Source organism: Strongylocentrotus purpuratus, unplaced genomic scaffold, assembly GCF_000002235.5.
Source record: "Strongylocentrotus purpuratus isolate Spur 01 unplaced genomic scaffold, Spur_5.0 spur5_scaffold_21, whole genome shotgun sequence".
Classification (NCBI taxonomy): Eukaryota; Metazoa; Echinodermata; class Echinoidea; order Camarodonta; family Strongylocentrotidae; genus Strongylocentrotus; species Strongylocentrotus purpuratus.
In genome coordinates, this window is record NW_022145607.1 from 35611839 (window position 1) to 35635829 (window position 23991).

Sequence of the window (23991 nt, forward strand, 5' to 3'; positions counted from 1 at the left end):
CAGATTGTATTAAAGGCACACTGCCATACTTGTAGCTACTTGCTCCCTCTATATAGAAAACTTCCCTAATCGGTGCCTGTTGGTCCCCCATGATCCTCTTTTTCTTATGTTAAATGAGAGCTGAGTTAATGAGATAGCCACCTGTCACAGTGACCTCGATGGCTCTCTGTGTGGTCTAATCCCTTCTGGCCCAGTAGTGGTGACGATCTTTAAGAGATTTTCTTTTAACAATAATCTTACTAGTTACTGGAGAAGAGCCATTTAAATGTTTACTTTGTTCTAAAAAGGGATTTTATCGTTTATACAGTGAATGATCTTGCTAATTGACTATTAACACACAGAGTAAAAATGCCACATAAATATTATCATTAGAACAGATGGATGGATTACTAACAAACTCATGACATGTGTGTATCTTGCAGAGCCAATGAACTGATTAGATTTGAGGGTCATGAGGTCAAAGATCAAAGGGTCATACATGTATATCAAAAAAGAGCTTGTAATCACGATATTCTGAGAACCTGTTAATGTATTACAATCAAACTTGAATATTTTAAATTGTTTTTTTTTTTGTTAGTAAAATCGCTCTATTACCCCGGGGGGAGTTGAGGTGAGGAGCCCCTGAAAGCTCAGGGGTTTTAGGCATTTAATTATCATGGTCAGATATTGTATTTGTGCCAGGGGGCTGAGCCCCTTGAAGCTCAGGTTTTTTTAGGCATTTCATTAAAGTCAGATGACTTGAGGGGCCCATCTTAGGGCCCTGGTGGGGGCTGAAGGCCTGACTGTAAATTTTGGATTTTGATATTTTCCAACAAACGCACTTACAAAAGAAATTGAGAAAAAATCCCAGAAAATCGTGTCATTTCAGCAACATTTGTAAATCTCTAGAGGTATCGAATGAGAAATAAACCTTGTTTGAATATTATTTGGGGGCGGGGGGAAGGGGGCAACTGCCCCAAGCCCCACCCCAACCCGTCAGTACGCCAGTGTTGAGGGGATCATGTCTTCTCATCCATATGATAAAAAACATACACTCTTTTCCATTCCTCTCACATAATTTCCACGATATGCGCCTATTGCTATTTTCAAATCCTCCATCGATAAATATAGGGGCATGCAGAATATTTAGGAAATTCAATTTCTGTTTACTCTCCTTTTCTTTGGATAGAATATAATTTTTGTTGTGATTCAATTTTTATTGTATTTTTGGTTAAAAAATACCTACCATTTTCACTCCTTTACCAGTGATTTGTTTTTTGTGGAGCGAAAATGCGTTTTACCCCACCCCCCACATTTTTCCCTGCCCCCCCCCCTCGTCACCTCTGGCGCCTCTGCTACATATAAATGTCCAAAATTAGGAACCTTAGAACACATACAGGAGAGAAATCTTTTAAGGGGTAACCTCGCTAGTCTTAAGGACTACAATTCATAACGTGTAACTTCCTATACATGAAGAAGCGCTATTAATAAAACGGAAAGGAGGTCACAATTTGTAATGTCATAAGGACCGTTATTCATAAGGACCGCTATTTATAGCGTGAGATAAGGGTTGCTATTCATTATTTATATTGAGGGTCATTACTTGTAAGGACAGGCCTCTACTCATAATACCAAATGAGGGTCGCTATTCATGAACATGAAGAAGGGGCGCTATTCATAATTTACAGTGGGAGTCACTACTCATAAGGACCGCTATTCGTAATTTATATTGGGGGTCACTACTCATAAGGACCGCTATACATAATACAAAATGAGGGTGAAATGTGTAAGACTATGTTGATGTATATATTTTCAGTATCATGAAAGTAGATTTCAGCGTCATGAATTCATGTAGCAAAATTGTGTGTACTGTGAATTTATCACAAAACTTCAGGAGGGGGGGGGGGGGATGAAATGGCATGCTTGAAATAGGATTTCATTTTGCAAGCTAAATGTACCCCCAACTTTTTTGGTACATGCACTTCATAAATGATCAATTTCAATTATTCTACTCTCAATCCTCCCTCTCTCTCTCACATGGTGCACCCGCAGGCCTACTCATTGTATATCCTATTTTCGGATCGAGGAAGCGATATCTTTTCTCGTATATGATGTCACGTTTTCCCCCAAGAAGACATTTGAAGGGATAGTATTTATTTTTGTAAGTTCACTGTAGAAAATATATTTCTAGATAGAATGTAACATAGATACCGGTATTGATATTTTTCTTTTGTATCTTTTATCAGATTTTTAATGATTTTTGTCTCGCCTGCGTAGCAAAAAGCGAGACATAGGCGCCGCTTTTCCGGTGATTGCGACGGCGGCGGCGTCAACTTCAAAAACTTAACCTAAGGTTAAGTTTTTGAATCTTTGATATAATTTTTAAAGTATATGTTCTTAGTCAATGAAACTTTGACTATAGGGTAATCAAGTATCCCCAATCATGTGAGTAGAATTTCAGATCACAAAGTCAAGGTCAAAGGTCATTTCAGGTCAATAGACTTGGACTATGTTGTAGCATCATCATCGAAAACTTAACCTAAGGTTAAGTTTTTTAATTTTTGATATAATTTTGAAAGTATAAGTTCTTAGTCAATGAAACTTGGACTATAGGGTTATCAAGTCTCCCCAATCATGTGAGTAGAATTTCAGGTCACTAAGTTAAGGCCAAAGGTCATTTAAGGTCAACAAACTTAGACTTTGTTGTGGCATCAACTTCAAGATTTTCAAAATGCTTCTTCTTCGTTATTTTTCAACCGATTTTGATTCTGATTCTGATTGTTTCATATGATAGGGCTAGGAGGGGGATTTAAAATTTCTACACAGAATCGTGAAATTCATTATGCTAATTTATGCAAATTTATTCGAAATCACAAAAAAGGCTTCTTCTCCTTCATTTCTTGATCGATTTTGATTTGGTTTGCTTTGTAACGTAGAGCTAACTTTGGTACACTAAACTTCTACACAGAATTTTGAAATTGTTCTCCATTAATTAATTATGGTAATTTATGCAAATTTATTCCAAAAATAATAAAAATTGCTTCTTTTCCCTCATTTCTTGTCCGATTTTTATTTGGTTTGCCTTATCTGGTAGAGCTAAATTTGGAACACTAAAATTCTACACAGAATTGTGAGATTTTGCTTCATTGATTATTTATGGTACTTTATGCAAATGAAATGAAATTATGTCCTTTCCAGGGCATCAAATTTTTATTTTTTGACCAGTTCAAAAGTGTACCATATAAAATTTACGATATTTGTTGTTGCGAGATGCGGATGAGCGCTACGTCATTGACGTTCTGGTTCATATTGAATTGCGTTGTGCAGGCGAGACCGCCGAGAGCGTTTCCCTTGTTTCATACTCTTTATTTCTCTTTTCACTTTTACATAGAATGTTTTTTCTCTTTCATTTGTTATGAAAGAACTACAGTATTATCTTTTGTATTAAAAGTGATTTTGTTTAATATTACCTGTATCCTTAACTCATGTTATTGTATAGTAAGCCTATGGTACACTATAGGATTTCACTACCATTCTATTTTTGAATAAGTTGCATTAGCATTTGATATGAATGTTCATTTATGTAAAAATGTTATGATCGAGGCTCTGAATTGTTGTATTAACCCTGTATTGTCATTGCCTGACCAAGCACAATCGGAGCTATGTAATACAATGTATTCTATTCATCTCTGTTCATCTTTGTAACATTGTGCTTCCATGTGAGTAACATTCCATGTGCACATAATTTTGTTAGTGGTTATGTAAATGACTTTGTACATCAACCATATAGTAGGAGATGCTTCATATAATGCTAATTATTCTTGTGCAAGTTTTTCAAGTTGAACCTTTAAAAGCAGGTGATATTCACCCTATTCCAGGGCCAGATAATAATAAATGTAATACCATTCATTATACACCTACTGTGACTACTGCCTCCTCTGAGCTCAAGTCCACACAACATGTATATAAGTATAATACAGCTGAGTTTCGGCAGTGGAAAGACAAGTTAACTGAATTACCACATGACGTTTTAAATGTTATCACATCATGTGGGCTTCAACCTTCTATACCAAAACGCGCAGGGGAAATCAAGGTGGCAAACATAGAAACTGTCACCGAAACGATTGTAAGGCATCACTGCCTCACCGTTCAAAGGATAAACTTGATCAACCACAACAGAGTGTCTCCTTTTGTATAATAATAATAATATGAAAAATTTATATAGCGCTTGTGACAACTGTTTCAAAGCACTGTACATGTACACAAATCAAAATTACTTTTAAAAAAAAATTCAATATTACTAATGGAATCACATTACTCAAATTACCAAGAAAACAAAATATTACTAACATAACTTAACAAATTATCATTACTTAAATTAACAAGAAGATCAAATATTACTAACATAACTTAACAAATTAACATTACTTAATATTACTAACATTACTAATGAAATTAACAAAACATGTAAATTCCTTGGAAATTAACACATTATATAATTATATCAATAATAGCATAATAATTATTTGTATGATTAATACCCGCCCGATTCATAATAAAAACTCTGAATTCAATGACTTTGTTATAGATATTATGACCTTGACATTTTTGGTGTATATGAGACAAGGTTGCATCACAGATGAGAGAAAGTGGTGCTAAGGTAGTGACTTCAATGCTAGATGTACAATTAAAGATAATCTTAAAATTTGAGTGAAAACAGACCATTATTCATGGTACAAATTGGAAAAACTGATCTGATCGATTCCTTAATTCTCCCAACTATATCATTACAATTTAATTACATTTTAGGTGAATGGAAATCTCACAAAGCAATAAAATGGCTCTACATTCCATTCCAGACATTTAAGTGTTGACAGATTTTTCATAGCCTGTTCTATATGTCTTTTTTCATGGAAAAACGGTTGGGAAAATTCAAAAATGGTTGGGAGAATTTACTGTTAATCACTGTTAGAGATCGAGTGTCATACATTGACACCTTCAAAGAAAACCATAGATATCTTCGTGGTTTGAGAATTTTTTCAGGATTTTTTGCATGTCAGAGGGTTAGTACAGTAGAAGGAATATAGTAAGTAACATTTATACAAAAAATTAAGCAATTTTTTTCATCAACCTTCAACAATGTTCAACAATGCGCAAATGGCTTAAATTGGGCCTAGAGTCCGATCGTGAGAAATATCAGAACCAGCGTCAGTTAGTGCAGTTACGTGTTCGCGCTTCCAAAACATCATATAACCTATAGAGTGGTGAAGTGTGACGTCATAAAAAATCTAATTTTAGAATTTCGCAATTCTTTTTTTATTTTTCGAAAGAGCATCAAAAATAATGTACAAATGTCGAAAACCAATTAAATATGTTAAGTATTGGGTGAGATATGACCATCTGAATACATATATGTCCTATGGGAACTCAGTGTTATATGCTCTGGTTCTAATGGTTAGGAGCCAGAGCATATAACACTGAGTTCCTATGGGGAGTATATTTATTCAGATGGTCATATCTTGGGTTTGTACGAAAATCTTTGACTCAAAAAGCATGTGAACAATTAATCCATGCATTAATCTCATCTCGATTAGATTTGTGTAATTCTTTCCTATTTGGACTAACCAAACAGCAGCAAGACAGACTGCAATCCCTCCAAAATTCCAGTGCAAGACTCTTTACTTTCACACCAATAATGTCCTCTATTACGCCTATATTACGCTCTCTTCACTAGCTACCTGTCCAGAAAAGGGTCCACTTCAAAATTATGTTACTTGTTTATTGGGCTCTCCATGGAATTTTGCCACAATATATTAAAGACTCACTACACCCCTACAATCCAACTCGTACCTTAAGATCTGGATGTGGTAATTTGCTGCAAATTCCCCGTACCCATCATTATGGGGAGACCATGCTTTTTCACATGCAGCAGCCAAATTATGGAATAAACTTCCCCATCACTATGCTATATTGCAACATACTCCACCTTTAATAAAGATTGTCATCAGACTTACCTATTCCATCTTTAACTCAGTACTTCCTTAACTTGTATAAGTTTATTTTACTAAATCCATAATTGATATGTTATTTGTATATACATCTGAAATTAATGAGTTATCACAGTTTAGTCTCATTGGCTGCCCGTGTGGGGCCTGGTGGCCTCAGATCCTAGAGATCCTGTGAATAATGTGCTGACTGGGCGAGTCCCTTAAATTGTCAGTGAACGTCAACAGAGCAGCTGGAGGGCACCCGGCCCCACCGGGCAGAGCTGAGGATATAAATGGGTTAAATAAATGAATATTGCAAAATTGTTTATTTTACTTGTATCAAAAAGAACTGTTGCTGAGCTAGCTAAGCGCCATGAGCGTCCCCGGACGGTGTGTGCGCTCTATAAGTTTACAGTATTATTAGGTGATACGTACGAAGTCTTCGTATCACCTATTGATTTCGTCAAGATTTTTATTATTATTCCTATTATTCTTCCTCGATTTTGTTCGCAGGATATCTCAAGACTGAATAAAGCCATTGTCATGAAAATTTCAATGATGATAGATCTTAGTCTAACTTAGAACTGTGTGACTTTTCAAAGACTCAAAATCATTGTGACGTCATCCAGGCGCCATTTTGTGAAAATCAACTTATGATCATATCTTCATAACGGAAAGGAATTTTTCATGATTAAGATCAATATCCGTCCGGTCAATTTCAGATCAATAAACATGCAAAAATGAGCGCGTGCGCGTTCGTCCGCGCGCTCAAAAATTTAAAATGCTCTAAATCATCCCAAATTTTTTTTTGCATACGTTTCAGGCCATATGGAGCATTTGACAAAAAATCGCGCTCATGCGCGCGCGTTTTTTGCGCGTACTAGCATTTTGCAACATAGAATCGCCATATTTTCTCTATCATCATATTTGGCACATTTTTCCAAGCATTTTGATAACTTGTTCATCTTTTAATAACGCAATGAACGTCCGTCAAAGTTGACAGCGCACGCGGACCTGCGCTATCTTTATCCACAATACAAGAGCAAAAACATGCCTATACAAAGTTTGTTGTAACTCTTCAGAATAGATAAGAACTCCCAATATTTTTTCATATTTAGAAAGATTATGAGTCGGAAATATGATTTCATGTCTCAATTGACCCTCAATTAACTCATGAAATCATCATAATGGCCTCCGAACTCAAAATTTCAATTTGCATATTATGATGTCAGCAGATTTTTGGAAAATTGATTGTATCTCTGTAAATATTGATTGATTTTCTTTCAAATTTTGAAATGTTTTAGTTGAGACAATTCTCTACAAATTTAGTGTTCACAATTTTTCATTTTGACAAAGGCATCATGGCTTTTTTTTTCGATTAAAGGAGGCATGTCAATTTTTCACATTTTTCGTGTATTTTCTATGGGACATGACTTTTTCTCAAAACTGGATTCGACACTCCTGTCTTTCGCGAGCAAAATCTCCGTTGTTTTAGCTTCGTTTTCGCTGAGCTTCGAATATGTTGTAGCTGAGACGGTAAGCTATCACCAATGTGCCTTTTATTTTTCGATCAGATGCCGGGATTATGCTCATATTTCACTTGAAAAGTAGGATTTCAGAATTCCATTTCCCGTTTACGTGTAATCGCTATGGGAAATGTTTGGGTATATCTGTAACGCACTTGACTTCCATCCTCGAGATCCATGGTTCGAGTCCGGGTGTCTCCAACAATATTTTTCTTCACTTTTTTTTTGTTACCTTTCACTGTACCATATCTCCTTTGATTAATAAAACACGTAGAGTCGCAAATAATGTAATGAACAACTCTATTTACTTTATTATTACCCTATTTTCACTAAATCCATTACTTTTTGAGTTTAATCCCTATGGGAGATGACTTTTTCTCAAGTCTGGATTCTACATTCCTGTGTTTTGAGCAATATCGCTGGTATTTCTGCTTGGATTTTGTTGATTTTTGAGTATGTTGTAACTGAGACAAGTTTCCACAATATTTATGTAGACTAACATTATCATGACGTTATCATAGTCAAAAATTCAACCATAGGTGACATGTCAATTATCATATATAACAATCCTCAATCGAATACCTGAAGGGGGCGCTATACCACTTTTAATCATGGTCATCTGGAAGGCATTGTTCTCAATTGCATCTCTCTCTCTCTTCTCTCTTTTGCTCTTTTTCCTTCTTTTCTCATGTTCTGCCCCTCTCCTTTTTTGGTCTGTCTCTGCATCTATCTATCTCTCTTCTCTTTCACCCTCTCCCTCTCTCTCTCTCTTGCCTTGCCTTCCTCTTATTATCTTGGTCTGTCTCCCTCTGCCCTACAGTTGAAACTTGACTCATGGATAGACCATAATGGGAGTAGTAAACTAAAGATGAAATCGTGAAAATGCGTTCTTCATTATGATACACATGAGCATACGTATCACCTAATTCGTCAAAGTGACGAATTAGAGTCTAGTATTTATTTTGTGTCTGTATAGAAGAAATTATTATTATTCTTCCTCAATTTTGTTCACAGGATACCTCAAGAATTGCAAAAGCCATTGTCATGAAACTTTCAATGATGATAGATCTTAGTCTAACTTAGAACTGCATGATTTTTCAAAGACTCAAAATTATCGTCATCCAGGCGCCATTTTGTGAAAATCAACTGATGATCATATCTTCATAACGGAAAGTAATTTTTCATTCATATTTATCATGATTAAGATCAATATCCTTCCGGTCAATTTAAGATAAAAAGAACGTACACAAATCCGCGCGTACGCGTTCTTGCGCGCAAAAATTAAAAATGCTCCAAATCATTCCCAATTTTGTTTGCATACGTTTCAAGCCATATGAAGCATATTTGACAAAAAATCACTCAAAGGCGCATGCGTGCGCGTTTTTTGCGCGTTTTGGCATTTTTCAACATATAATCGCCAAATTTTCTCTGTCATCAGGTTTGGCACATTTTTCCAAGCATTTTGATATCATGTTCATCTCTTTATCACTATTAATAACGGAATGAGCGTCCGTTCAAGATAAACATCCGAGCGCGCGAGCTCATGCATTACATAGTATATATAGGCAAAAACATGCCTATAAAAAGTCCATTGGGATGAACAAGGACTGCCAAGCTTTTTTCAAATTTTGATAGAGTATGAGTCGGAGATATGATTTCATAGCTCATTTGGCCATTAAATACATCTTGACGTCATCATAATGGCCTTGAAAGTCAAAATACAAAATTGCATATTATGACGTCATTATATTTATGGAAAATTTAGTGTATTTCTCATATTGTTGACTGATTTTCTTCACAATTGCAGTATCTTGTAGCTTAGGCAATTGCCTACAAGATCAATACACACTGCTTTTTATTTTGTTAACGTCATCATAGTATAAAATTCAATTAAAGGCCACATGTCAGAATTTTCTCAATTTGCGTGTTACGTCTATGGAAGGTGAAATTCGTTCACATCATGAATCTACATGACATTGATCTTTGAGCACTATCTAGCTTTTTTGTGCTCTATGTTCTCCCAAATTTTGATATGGTGTAGCTAAGAAAATTATCTATCAGAATGATGTACATCATTTATCATTTTGATGACATCATCATAGTGACAATTTCAATTAAAGGCGACGTGTCAGAATTTTCTTAGTTTGCGTGTTTGGCGACTTTTTCTGAAATCCTGATTCTACAAATCTCTATCAAATACCTGAAGGGGGCGCTATACCACTCTTAATCATGGTCACCAGGGAATTTCAGTTTAAAATCTTACATAACATCATATTTTGTAATGATAAACTGTATCTTTTTGGGTTAACACAGTCAAATGTATGTTCCTTTTGTAGAAAAGAGGTAGAAACCTATCGTCTTATCTTCTTTGAATGTTCTGAAGGGTCCAGAATATGGAATGAGGTGGGAAACAATTTAAAGATGTTTCAGTTTCTTAATATGCAATGGATTGATGTGTTACTAATTGGTTTCATGTTCTGCCCCTCTCCCTTTTTTGGTCTGTCTCTGCATCTATCAATCTCTCTCTCTCTCTACTCTTTCACCCTCTTTCTCTCTCTCTTGCCTTGCCTCCCTCTTATTCTATTGCTCCGTCTCCCTCTGCCTTACACAGTTGAAACTTGACTCATGGATATAGACCACAATGGGAGTAGTATTTTATAACGAAAGATGAAATCGTGAAAATGCGTTCGATATTATGTTACACATGAGCATGAATTACGTATCACCTAACGGGTCCTGGATGCTGGAGGGCTGGCCTGTCCCTTGCCTCTATCACCGTCATCTGACGAAGAATTTGCCATCCGAATAATGAGAGCGGTTTCTATTTGGCTTGTAGTTTAGAGGCCCTGACGTGGCTCCGTTTTCCCAAAGTATATGAGTGTGGAGATGAGAGGTGTTTTGGATAGCTGGACGTGTATTCTCTATGAGAGGATTATATTACATCAGTCTATGGAGACTCAACTAATTACACGTTATGAAACGATGGATTGTTTAACTGTATACTTTATTAATACAAACATAAGTCAACTTCTCCAACATGTTATCATAGTTAACACCGACACCAATTACCTGTATTAATCTCAACAAGTAGTAAAGGCAGGGATTGCCTTTTGTAGGAACTCTATTTCTCGCTTCCAGTCCTTTTCCTTACTTTAGCTCAGCTGGAGAAAAGCGGAGAGTTCGCTATCTGACCAAGACGAGAGCCAGCGTCGAAGTGACAAAATTACCGTAAAATACTGGTATTTATAGCCTCTGAGACGCTCTGAGAGCTGCTTTATGCATGGTGCGTCTGTAATCGCGCTCTGAGCCCTTATGCCCCTAAAGCTTACTGCGCCCCCTACGTTTTCTGCAAGATAACTTAAATTGTGGCGAACTGGTTCGTTACAGTACTGAAATTTGTTGCGAGTTCATCATAAACATAAGTTATTTTAATATCTGACTTTCTGAGACTTTCAATAGATATGAAGCGTTGATCATGATGATCAAGTTTCGGTAAATGTCATCAAACTTATTTGAGATTTCATCTAATTTGCTACTACCATTGTTCGAGAGTGCCTCCTTGGAGTCCTCACTGTCTAGGAGCTCCTAATTGATAGCTTATGCTATTGCTGTCTGTTTGGGAGGCATTGTAGTAGCTGGACTAGCGCTAGGGTCGACACTAATTACTACGTCACTGCAATCACGATTATCACACCGGTATTATTATCAATGCATGTACGCAGTTCACTGACCGTTACATCAAGTATGGGACCGTAGTAGATTGTTTCGAAGATCCTACTATATCTATCAACAGTTTGCACAATAATGGTAGCTTAATTCAATATCATTGATTCATAAGTGTTACGATTCCGTATTCAGTACCCATTCATTCATTATATTAAACAGATTTTGCAGTTCTCTTCCTCCTTATTGGCAATATATTCTTGTAGAAAGTAATTCTATTGTCCAAGTTTTAACATGAGTCTGCAGTCATATACCGTGTACATGAAAAAAATACTGGTATCTTTCTTATTTTCTGGATGTCTGCACAACAGTTTAAACCGAGTTTGGATAAAAACTATAAAATCAAGAAAACTGCGGCAAGTTCCTGAGTTCTGTTTGGGACCAGATATGGTTTAATTCATTTTGATTTAATACATAGAAAGCAAAAATCATCTACTTAGATGCATTTTGCTTGGTCCCATCAAAGTCAACTTGGGCGAAAGTCAAATTTTCTTTGATTTACACACATATCGAAAATTTCAATTCATCCTGTCAAAATTGATGTATGCGAAGTTGACTGTATTGAAGGTTTTAAGCATTACATGATACTCTGCATCTAGGCAGACTGGATACGCCTGGTGATATATCTTTACTCTTCAGTGATTTTCATTTTAATTCTGGCACTTACCAGAGCTCGACCTTCTCTTCAATAGGGATGTAATTACTTTCTTTTCCTCCCTAGAGTTGGACAATGGACAAGACAATATACACCCACATATAACAGCATGCAGTGGAGAGGAGACCCATCTGTGTTTACATTGCAGTAAGACATTTACAGATGAGAACACTCTTATACTACATCGGAAAACACACCAGGTCGACTATGAGCTTACTAGCCACCTTGGAACACATACTGGAGAGAAAGCCTTCAAGTATTCCCAGTGTGATAAGGATAAGGGTTTTTCTCATAGAAGAACCCTTAATAGCCATTTAAGAACACACAGTGGAGAGAAACCTTTCAATTGTTCCCAGTGTGATAAGGGATTTTCCCATAAAAGTACCCTTCGTAGACATTTTAGAACACACAGTGGAGAAAAGCCTCATCAATGCTCCAATTGTAATAGGACATTTTCTTACAAGACTAGTCTTACTCGTCATCTTAGAACACATACAGGGGAGAAACCATTTAAGTGTTCCCAGTGTGATACAGCTTTTCCTCGAAGAGGAACCCTTAATAGCCATTTAAGAACACACAGTGGAGAGAAACCTTTCAAGTGTTCCCAGTGTGATAAGGCATTTTCCCATAAATGTACCCTTCGTAGACATTTCAGAACACACAGTAGAGAAAAGCCTCATCAATGTTTCCATTGTATTAAGAAATTTTCTTACAAGACTAGTCTTTCTACCCACCTTAGAATACATACAGGAGAGAAACCCTTTAAATGTTCCCAGTGTGATGAGGGTTTTCCCTATAAAAGTAACCTTATTAGACATATAAGAACACACAACCTTAAGGGAAAGCCTCAACGAGGTTCCCATTGTGATAAGATGTTTTATCAAAAGAATGAGCTTACTAGCCACCTTAGAACACATACACGAGAGAAACCATTTAAGTGTTCCCAGTGTGATAAGGATTTTACTTGCCAAAGTAATCTAGGAAAGCATCTAAGGACGCATACAGGAGAAAAGCCTTTTCACTGTTCCCATTGTGAAAAGGGTTTTTCTGAAAGAAGTACCCTTATTAGACACCTTAGAACACATACAGGAGAGAAACCCTTTAAGTGTTCCCAGTGTGATAAGGTTTTTACTCGCCCAAGTTATCTTACCACCCATTTAAGAACACACAGTGGAGAAAAAGAGCCGTATCAATGTCCCCATTGTGATAAAGGATTTTCTGAAAAGAATAATTTTACATGTCACCTTAGAACACATACAGGAGAGAAACCATTTAAGTGTTCTCAGTGTGATACAGGTTTTGCTCAAAGAGGTACCCTTGTTAAACATTTAAGAACACACAGTGGAGAAAAACCTCATCAATGTTCATATTGTGATAAAGGATTTTCTGAAAAAATAATCTTACACGTCACCTTAGAACACACACAGGAGAGAAACCATTTAAGTGTTCCCAGTGTGATGAGGGTTTTTCCCATAAAACTTCCCTTAGTAGACATTTAAGATCACACAGCCTGACTGAAAAGCCTCTACAATGTTCCCATTGTGATAAGACATTTTCTCAAAAGAATGAGCTGACTAGCCACCTTAGAACACATACAGGAGAGAAACCAGTTAAGTGTTCCCAGTGTGATAAGGGTTTTTTCAAAGAAGTCACTTTACTATAGACATTTAAGAACACACAGTGGAGAAAAACCTTTCAAATGTTTCCATTGTGATAAAGGTTTTTTTTCAAAGTAGTACCCTTATACGCCATTTAAGAACACACAGTGGACAAAAGCCTCATTGATGTTCTCATTGTGATAAGATTTTTTCTGAACTAGGTGATCGTAATCATAGTATTAGGACACATACACAATGTACATGTACTAGAAAAAAATAACATAAAAATGTCTCGATTATATTATGAGATTTTCTTATCACAGGGATGTTATTAGCTAGCTTAGATAACATTCAGGTAGGAAACCCTTTAATGTTCTTAGTGTGTGTACAGATTTTTCTGAAAAAAGGTCATCTTACCTGTCATGTGAGGACACACACTAGGGAAAACCTTATGAATGTCATGATTGTAGTATAACATTTTCTTATAAAAGGGATTTTACTACAGGAGAGAGTGTTCCTAAAAAATAAGGAATTTTCTCGTAAAAGTGAGCTCACAAGGCATATAAGAACACACCCTATAAATGTTAAGATTGTGATAAAGGTTTTTCTCAAAGAGGTACCCTTATTAAACATTTAAGAACACACCGTGGAGAAAAACCTTACCAATGTTCATATTGTGATAAAGGATTTTCCGAAAAGAATAATCTTACACATCACCTTAAAATACAAACAGGAGAGAAACCATTTAAGTGTTCCCAGTGTAATGAGGGTTTTCCCCATAAAACTTCTCTCAGTGGACATTTAAGATCACACAGCCTGACTGAAAAGCCTCTACAATGTTCCCATTGTGAAAAACCTTTCAAATGTTCCCATTGTGATAAAGGTTTTTCTCAAAGTAGTACCCTTATACGCCATTTAAGAACACACAGTGGAGATATGCCTCATTGATGTTCCCATTGTGATAAGATTTTTCTCAACTAGGTGATCGTAATCATAGTATTAGGACACATACACAATGTACATGTACTAGAAAAAATAACATAAAAATGTCTTGATTATAATATGAGATTTTTCTTATCAAAGGGATGTTATTAGCTAGCTTAGATAACATTCAGGTGGGAAACCCTTTAATTTTCTTAGTGTGTGTACAGGTTTTTCTGAAAAAGGTCATCTTACCTGTCATGTACGTGAGGACACACACTAGGGAAAACCTTATGAATGTCATGATTGTAATATAACATTTTCTTATAAATGGGATGTTGCTACAGGAGAGCATGTTCCTAAAAAATAAGGAATTTTCTCATAAAAGTGAGCTCACAAGGCATATAAGAACACACCCTATAAATTGTAAGTTTGTGATAAAGGTTTATCTCAAAGTAGTACCCTTACACGTCATTTAAGAACACACAGTGGAGAAAAGCCTCATTAATGTTCCCATTGTGATAAGATTTTTCTCAACTAGGTGATCGTAATCATAGTATTAGGACACATACATGTACTAGAAAAAATAACATAAAAATGTCTCAATTATAATATGAGATTTTTCTTATCAAAGGATGTTATTAGCTAGCTTAGATAACATTCAGGTGGGAAACCCTTTAATGTTCTTAGTGTGAGTACAGGTTTTTCTGAAAAAAGGTCATCTTACCTGTCATGTGAGGACACACATTAGGGAAAACCTTATGAATGTCATGATTGTAATATAACATTTTCTTATAAATGGGATGTTACTACAGGAGAGCATGTTCCTAAAAAATAAGGATTTTTCTCATAAAAGTGAGCTCACAAGGCATATAAGAACACACCCTGTAAATGTTAAGATTGTTTTAAGAGATTTTCTTTTAACAGTAATCTTACTAGTTATCTGAAAATACATACTGGAGAAAAGCCATTGAAATGTTGACTTTGTTCTGAAAGGGATTTTATCGTTTATACAGTGCATGATCTTGATAATTGCCTGGTAACACACAGAGTAGAAATGTCACATAAATGTCTTAAAAGTAATAAAGGGATTTTGTTGTATAAGTGGTCTTTATAATAATATAATCCTAGGTTTATATATTGCTTCAAATCTGAATGCATAAAAAAGCAGTTTGTGAAGGACATTTACATAATAATGAGTGGTACATTATGAAATATAGCTTACAGAATACATTGAAGATAACATTGATAACAATTTTTACATACTTGTTTTGCCATTTCAATGTATGTTCAGCATTTGTCCTTGTCTTGTGGTAATAACTCTTTCCACTTTTTCTAAATAAATAATTTCCAACTTGAACTGTGACCATTATTAAATCTCTAGTTGTACCAAAATTGATTTATTTACTGTGTATTCTTCCTGATCCTCCTTTATCATTCTTTTCAGAACTTCAGAGAGTACTCTTTAAATTTGTATGGAGTAATAAGAAGGACAAAATTAGACGCTCTTTACTTTACAATGAATATAAAGGAGGAGGCCTTAAAATGCCTCATTTATTATCTTTTAACCGTGCAATGAAGTTACTTGGATAAAGAGATACTTAGATGAAGACAACAAAAGTAAATGGAAAATGTTTTTTGCACATTCTCTGAGACGTATGGGAGTTGATATTTTATTCAGCAGCAATCTCTGCTCTGATCATTTAATGTTCAATAAATACACAGATCCTTTCTGGAATGATATATTGATTGCATGGAGTCACTATAAGTACTACAACCCAGTTAAATTCAAAGAAATTATTTCCCAACCCTTTTGCCTGAATTCTCATATACTGGTAGGCAGAAAACCTCTCAATATTAATATACGTTTTAATTCTGATATGATATATGTTAAGAATATAATCAATAATGTTTAATTCGTCAATACAGTTATTTCTTTTTTGCAAAATATTTTATATTCACTTGTAAAATGCAAAACCTTATTCCACTATTTCCTTCTTTTCAACGAGCTCTCAAACCTTTAGAAAATATGAAACATATAATTGCTTTCAAGAAAAATTGTCTCGATCTTCATTATTATTATTATTATTATTATTTATTCGACCATAAAAACACATTCAGCATGTACAGTGTATATAGGTGTATATACAGAGTGAAATAGGAAAAATACAAAGTAAGATAAAGAAGGAATAGCATGTGGGTCAGGGTGCACAAAAGCGAAATTCTTCCCTGTTGCCCGGGGGCATGTGCACCCTCACATGCCATTCCGAGACATAATAGAATATATTGCAAGGTTCACATTATATAAGTATACAAAATAATTACAAACAATCATTCAGAAAATCATGATTAAATTAAATTTCGATAAATGCATTAAGAGGATATGAAGCTGCAATGAATAGAGTGCTTTAAGATTTGTATGCAGAAAAAACTTAAAGCTTAAAATAACCAGAACACAATTAACATAAATCGTCATTATTCAATTGATCCAACGGTGTCTCATTCAAAGAAATTCTAATTAAAAAGAAAAAAGAAGAGATGTGTAATTGTTCAAGGTAAATAGTTCATAATAAGAAAAGGCAGATATTTTGTTAACTTTTTTTTTATATTGCTGATGAGTTAACTATTACACTATATTCTTATTATACATATTCTATGTCTATACGAACATGTTATTATTACTATTATTATTATCATGTACTACTGTTAATATGAATGAGATTTGTTTTCATTAAATATTTTGGAGAAAAAAAACTTGAACTGTATAAATTTTAAGTTATTTTGGGGGCATTTATTTCGAAAAATAAAGAGTTGACCATGCATAACAAAAGCAAAAGTGTTAATTATTTTGTTACTCTTCTCAACTCCAAAACATATATCTGTGACTGAGAATGGAAAACTAAATAATTTGAATTCACGGAGCAAATTACTGATATCTTTCCAGAATGTTTTTACAACAGGACACGTAAAGAACAAATGAATGAACGTTTGCATATATATTTGTTTGACCACATCGGTGTACTTTTTATACCAATACAGTGCAAATAATAATTTGGAGAAATTCTTTGATGGAGGAATTTGAACTGAAATTCTCGTAATCTGGAATCTAAAGTTGTCAGAAGTGGCATTGTGAAACGATTTTGCCACTGTATTGTAATTTCAAGCGGTGGTGCAGTGGTACAGGAATTTGTTCTTGTGAAGTCAGATCCAGTTTCCATTTTCATTTCTGGTTTCCGTCCGTCCGTCCTCACGTCCCGTTCTAGTGATCACATTATCTCAAGAAGCAATGGATTACCACCAAATTCGGGTCATGTATGTAACTTGTAGAGCTAATGAATTGATTAGAATTTAGGGTCACGAGGTCAAAGGTCGCAAGGCTCATTATGTATGAAAAAATAGCTTGTGATCGCGTTATCTCAAGAACCGATTGATGTATTACGGCCAAACTTGGGTCATGTATGTATCTTGCAGAGCTGATGAATTGATTAGATTTTGGGGTCACGAGGTCGTTTCGTATCTGCCTTAGTAATAACAAAAAATAGGTACGGTAAGTAATCATATGTACCTGCAATCAATCAACGTAGCACAGGACTGCACTCTTCAATGGGTTTCAAAATGATAGGAAAAAAGAATGTGCATTCATTGTTTCTGAAAATAAATGTGCATTGCAATTTGTATTTTCTAGTAAATTCAGTACCGGTACATAGTTTGGTTGTTTTCATTGCACAATTTGGATGGTACTGCTGTTAGGTCAGCCCTAGGCCCCGTCTTATAAAGAGTTGATATTGATCGCAACTTATTTGCGAATGATATCGATCGCTACTCTGAATATGTACATGAGAGATAGAAGACTGCAAACTTGCGATTGATTTCTGATCAATCATAACTCTTTTAAGACGGGGTCCTGAGATAAAAAATTTATCACTCTGTTTTTGTGGTTTGAATACACAACAGCAATATTGAAGTTTTTACCCTTTTGTAATATTTCAATACTTTATATTATAATTAAAGACATTAAATCAACACAAAAAAATATCAATGGAAGCACCAACTCCACCACCATGATTCTCTCTGTTTTTGCCTTAGAATGTGTATTTATGAAATGTTTCCAAGGAATTCAGGTAATCTGTAGTGTTAACCATGTTTCACTTAAAGCAATAACATCAATTTTCAACTTTCAATTACTGAAGGTACACAGATAAAGGTTCATAGTTGTTTTTCAAGCAATTCATCTGAACAAGTGAAATATTTTTAGAATTTATAATATTAACGATCATATTAATAAAATTGTCAGGGGATTAATATAATATTTATCTGTTTCACACACTCCATCAAAGTTGTCATCCACTGATAAAGGTGATTGAGTATGCAATACTTTCTTCAAAATTTCCAAAATGACCAGGTCTTATCCATTCATTAAGTATAGACATACAGGAAATATAATTTCAAGGACATGTCAGAAAATTTCTTTTAAGAACGAAATATAACAAGGAAAAAGTCTCTTTATTCCTTAAAAATAAAAGTGAAATGTCCTCTAAGAGATATGTCATGATGTTGCACATTACCCTTAGATTGCAAGTAAGATAATTAAGTGACATTGTTTTAGTACAAATCAAGGTTTTGATGCGAGTTTTGTTTGGACCGATACAAATATTATTCCATCGGAAGACCATGCGCCGTAAACTCTGCCTTTTTTTGAGAGTCTGTATGCTTCTTGAATCAATTCCGTGTTTTTTCAGTTACCGGTAGGTCTCGTGCAATATGATTTAAGCTTAACTATAATTGGATGGTCACCTTTACGTGCTGCTGAAGAAGGGTCGCCAACTCGATGGCTACGGTCTAAATCTTGCTCCCGAAGATCAACATGAACTCAGTTCAATTCAATTTAGTATTTATTGTCCTTTTCTGGATATTTGATTTTCACTGGTGTAACATATACAGATTAACATTTACTAATGAATTTACAAAAATGTAGAGATTAACAGTAAATAAACAAAGTTTAACATATGATTAGGCACAAATTATCAGAGGATCGGATGTTTTTTTTAAAAACACTAATTCAGAACAATATTTAACATAGTAATTGAAGCAGAGCAAGATGATCGAGGTGTCAGGTGATCAAACGAATTAACGAATTAACAAGTGAGATAAATATAAATATACTGAGGAGGTTGGGTATCCATACATGTGTTTGCGTCTTAAATCAATTTGGGAATTATTAATTAAATATAATATACGTAATGCCTCATTGGTTTCTGTGGTCCAAGCGTATCGTTGCCTAGTGACCGGCTTGCTCCGTTTCAGTTTCTGTTTATATGCCGGTATCAGCTGTATGCATGTTCCGATGGTCTGATCGGCCTAGTTGATGACACGCCCTGGACTCCTATATGCGTTTAAAATATTTCCGTAACACAGGTCTAGGGTGGCATCCCCTCTTGTAGGAATTTTAATGTATTGTTCATAATCTGATAGGGAGTTTTCTAGCCGCAACTGGTTAAAGTCGCCCAAGATGAAGATTGGGGCGTCAGGGGCAGCTGCCTCTAAACATTGCGTGTTCTCAGTTAGAATTTCACTGGCAGTGGTTAAGTCTGCCCGAGGATGTACGTAGCAAACTGTTACAAATATTTGGAAAACTCTTGGGGGAGATAAAACGGTCTTAGTCCCAATGAGATTAGCTCTATGTCTGGTTTACAAGTCACATCTTTCACTGTCCAATTTTGACACCATTTTGAGCTTATGTATAGGCATATACCTCCTCCCCTCGTCTTTCCGGACTCCCTCGTTCTGTCTCCTCTGACCAATTCAAAATATGGAATATGTAGAGCACTGTCTGGTATTGAGCCATTTAGCCCAGTTTCACTAAATCTCATGAGACAGGTTTCTCTGTATTCATGCATATATTTTGTAAGGATTTCTAGTTCATCTATCTTGTTAGCAAGGGATCGCACATTGCAGATAATCATACTAGGTATGGCTGGTTATCAATTACCTTCTTCACAAACGAGAGTATTCTATTTGGTGTTTTCTCCACGCTTCTCTATGAGACCGAAGATTCTTTTGCAGTTGTTTCAAGAACGCTTATCTGTTAACTTGCCGTTTCAGGTTTGCAATTTTGTTGAGGCTCGTATCAGCTGACTTGGAAGATGTTTGATGGCTGTCTCCCTCTCATTCACTTTCATCTCAACATCCATCAATGTTGATTTTGCCTTCTCTGATAAAGTGTGAAGGTACTGACATTTTGTTGCGAGTTCATCATAAACTTCAATTATTTTAATATCTGACTTTCTGAGACTTTCAATAGTTATGAAGTGTTGATCATGATGATCAAGTTTGCAGTGAATTTCATCAAGTTTATTTGAGATTTCATCTAATTTGCTACTACAATTGTTTGAGAGTGCCTCCTTGGAGTCCTCACTGTCTAGGAGCTCCTTGATAGATTATGCTATTGCTGTTTGTTTGGGAGGCATTGTAGCACTACTAGCTAGCTTATATTAGCCCTAGGGTCAATTAAAATTAATTACCACGTCACCGCAATCACGATTATCACACCAGTATTAGTATCAATGCATGTATGAAGTTGAAGTATGGGAAGATCCAACAATCTATCAACAGTTGGCACAATAATGGTAGCTAAATTCAATATCATTGATTCATAGTGTTACCATTCCATATTCATTATGTTAAACAGATTTCGCAGTTCTCTTCCTCATTCGCAATATATTCTTGTAGAAAGTAATTTTATTGTCCAAGTTTTAACAGGAGTCTGCAGTCATATACCGTGTATATGAAAAAAAAAACCGGTAACGTTCTTATTTTCTGGATGTCTGCACAACAGTTTAAACCGAGTTTGGATAAAATCTATAATATCAACAAAACTGCTGGCAAGTTCCTGAGTTCTCTTTGGGACCAGATGTGGTTTAATTCATTTTGATTTACATAGAAATAAAAAATCATCTAATAAGATGCATTTTGCTTGGTCCCGTCAAAGTCAACTTTGGCAAAAGTCAAATTTTCTTTGGCTTACTCACATATTGAGATTTCAATGTTTCCTGTCAAATTTGATGTATGCGAAGTTGACTGTATTGAAGGTTTTAAGCATTACATGATACTCTGCATCTAGGCAGACTGGATACGCCTGGTGATATTTCTTTACTCTACAGTGATTTTAATTTTGATTTTGACACTTCAATACCAGAACTTGACGTTCTCTTCAATAGGGATGTAATTACTTTCTTTTCCTCCCTAGAGTTGGACAATGGACAAGACAATATACACCCACATATAACAGCATGCAGTGGAGAGGAGACCCATCTGTGTTTACATTGCAGTAAGACATTTACAGATGAGAACACTCTTATACTACATCGGAAAACGCACCAGGTCGACTATGAGCTTACTAGCCACCTTGGAACACATACTGGAGAGAAAGCCTTCAAGTATTCCCAGTGTGATAAGGATAAGGGTTTTTCTCATAGAAGAACCCTTAATAGCCATTTAAGAACACACAGTGGAGAGAAACCTTTCAATTGTTCCCAGTGTGATAAGGGATTTTCCCATAAAAGTACCCTTCGTAGACATTTTAGAACACACAGTGGAGAAAAGCCTTATCAATGTTCCTATTGTGATAAGACATTTGCTCAACTGATTAATCTTACTCGCCACCTTAGAAGACATACAGGAGAGAAACCCTTCAAATGTTCCCAGTGTGATAAGGGTTTTTCCCATAAAACTTCCCTTAATCAACATTTAAGATCACAAAGCCTCACTGAAAAGCCTCTACAATGTTTCCATTGTGATAAGAGTTTTTCTCAGAGATGTCACTTTACTAGACATTTAAGAACACACGATGGAGAAAAACCTTTCAAATGTTCCCATTGTGATAAAGGTTTTTTTCAAAGTAGTACCCGTATAGGCCATTTAAGAACACACATGTACTAGAAAAAAAAATGTCTCGATTGTAATATGAGATTTTCTTATCAAATGTTATTAGCTAGCTTAGATAACAGGCAGGAAACCCTTTAATGTTCTTAATGTGTGTACAGGTTTTTCCGAACGAGGTCATCTTACCTGTCATGTGAGGACACACACTAGGAAAAAACCTTATAAAAGGGATGTTACTACAGAAGAGAGTGTTCCTAAAAAATAAGGAATTTTATTATATAAGTTAGCTCACAAGGCATTTAAAAACACATCCTATAAATGTTAAGATTGTATAAAGAGATTTTCTTTTAACACTAATCTTTCTAGTTATCTGAAAATACAAACTGGAGAAAAGCCATTAAAATGTTGACTATGTTCTGAAATGGATTTTATTGTTTATACAGTGCATGATCTTGATAATTGCCTGATAACACACAGAGTAAAAATGCCACATAAATGTATTAAACATAATAAAGGGATTTTGTTGTATAAGTGGTCTTTAAAAATAATATAATCCTAAGTTTATTGCTCCAAATCTGAATAAATAAAAAAGCAGTTTGTGAAGGAAATTTACATAATAATGAGTGGTACATTATAAACTATAACATAAAGAATAAATTGAAGATAACATTGATAACAATTTTACATACTTGTTTTGCCATTTCAATGTATGTTCAGCATTTGTCCTTGTCTTGTGGTAATAACTCTTTCCACTTTTTCTAAATAAATAATTTCCAACTTGAACTGTGACCATTATTAAATCTTTAGTTATACCAAAATTGATTTATTTACTTTGTATTCTTCCTGATCCCCCTTTATCATTCTTTTCAGAACTTCAGAGAGTACTCTTTAAATTTGTATGGAGTAATAAGAAGGACAAAATTAGACGCTCTTTGCTTTACAATGAATATAAAGGAGGAGGCCTTAAAATGCCTCATTTATTATCTTTTAACCGTGCAATGAAGTTACTTGGATAAAGAGATACTTAGATGAAGACAACAAAAGTAAATGGAAAATGTTTTTTGCACATTCTCTGAGACGTATGGGAGGTGATATTTTTTTCAGCAGCAATCTCTGCTCTGATCATTTAATGTTCAATAAATACACAGATCCTTTCTGGAATGATATATTGATTGCTTGGAGTCACTACAAGTACTACAACCCAGTTAAATTCAAAGAAATTATTTCCCAACCCTTTTGCCTGAATTCTCATATACTGGTAGGCAGAAAACCTCTCAATATTAATATACGTTTTAATTCTGATATGATATATGTTAAGAATATAATCAATAATTTTTAATTCGTCAATACAGTTATTTTTTTTGCAAAATATTTTATACTCACTTGTAAAATGCAAACCTTATTCCACTATTTCCTTCTTTTCAACGAGCTCTCAAACCTTTAGAAAATATGAAACGTATAATTGCTTTCAAGAAAAATTGTCTCGATCTTCATAATAAGAAATGGCAGATATTTTGTTAACTTTTTTTTTATTTTTTTGTTATTGCTGATGAGTTAACTATTACACTATATTTTTATTATACATATTCTATGTCTATACGAACATGTTATTATTACTATTATTATTATCATGTACTACTGTTAATATGAATGAGATTTGTTTTCAATAAATATTTTGGAGAAAAAATCTTGAACTGTATAAATTTTAAGTTATTTTTTGG

General features: G+C 34.9%; 1 protein-coding gene across 1 annotated transcript in view; it reads left to right on the plus strand.

Moving 5' to 3' along the window:
* LOC115928049 overlaps positions 1–21754 on the plus strand; it is a 33716-nt gene extending 11962 nt beyond the window's left edge. The window contains exons 8-9 of the mRNA XM_030994635.1: positions 11939–12017; positions 21636–21754. Of these exons, the coding sequence (XP_030850495.1) occupies positions 11939–12017; positions 21636–21720 (164 nt within the window). The 3' untranslated portion in view covers positions 21721–21754. The remainder of the gene's footprint in view (positions 1–11938; positions 12018–21635) is intronic.
* Positions 21755–23991: the final 2237 nt, after the last annotated feature.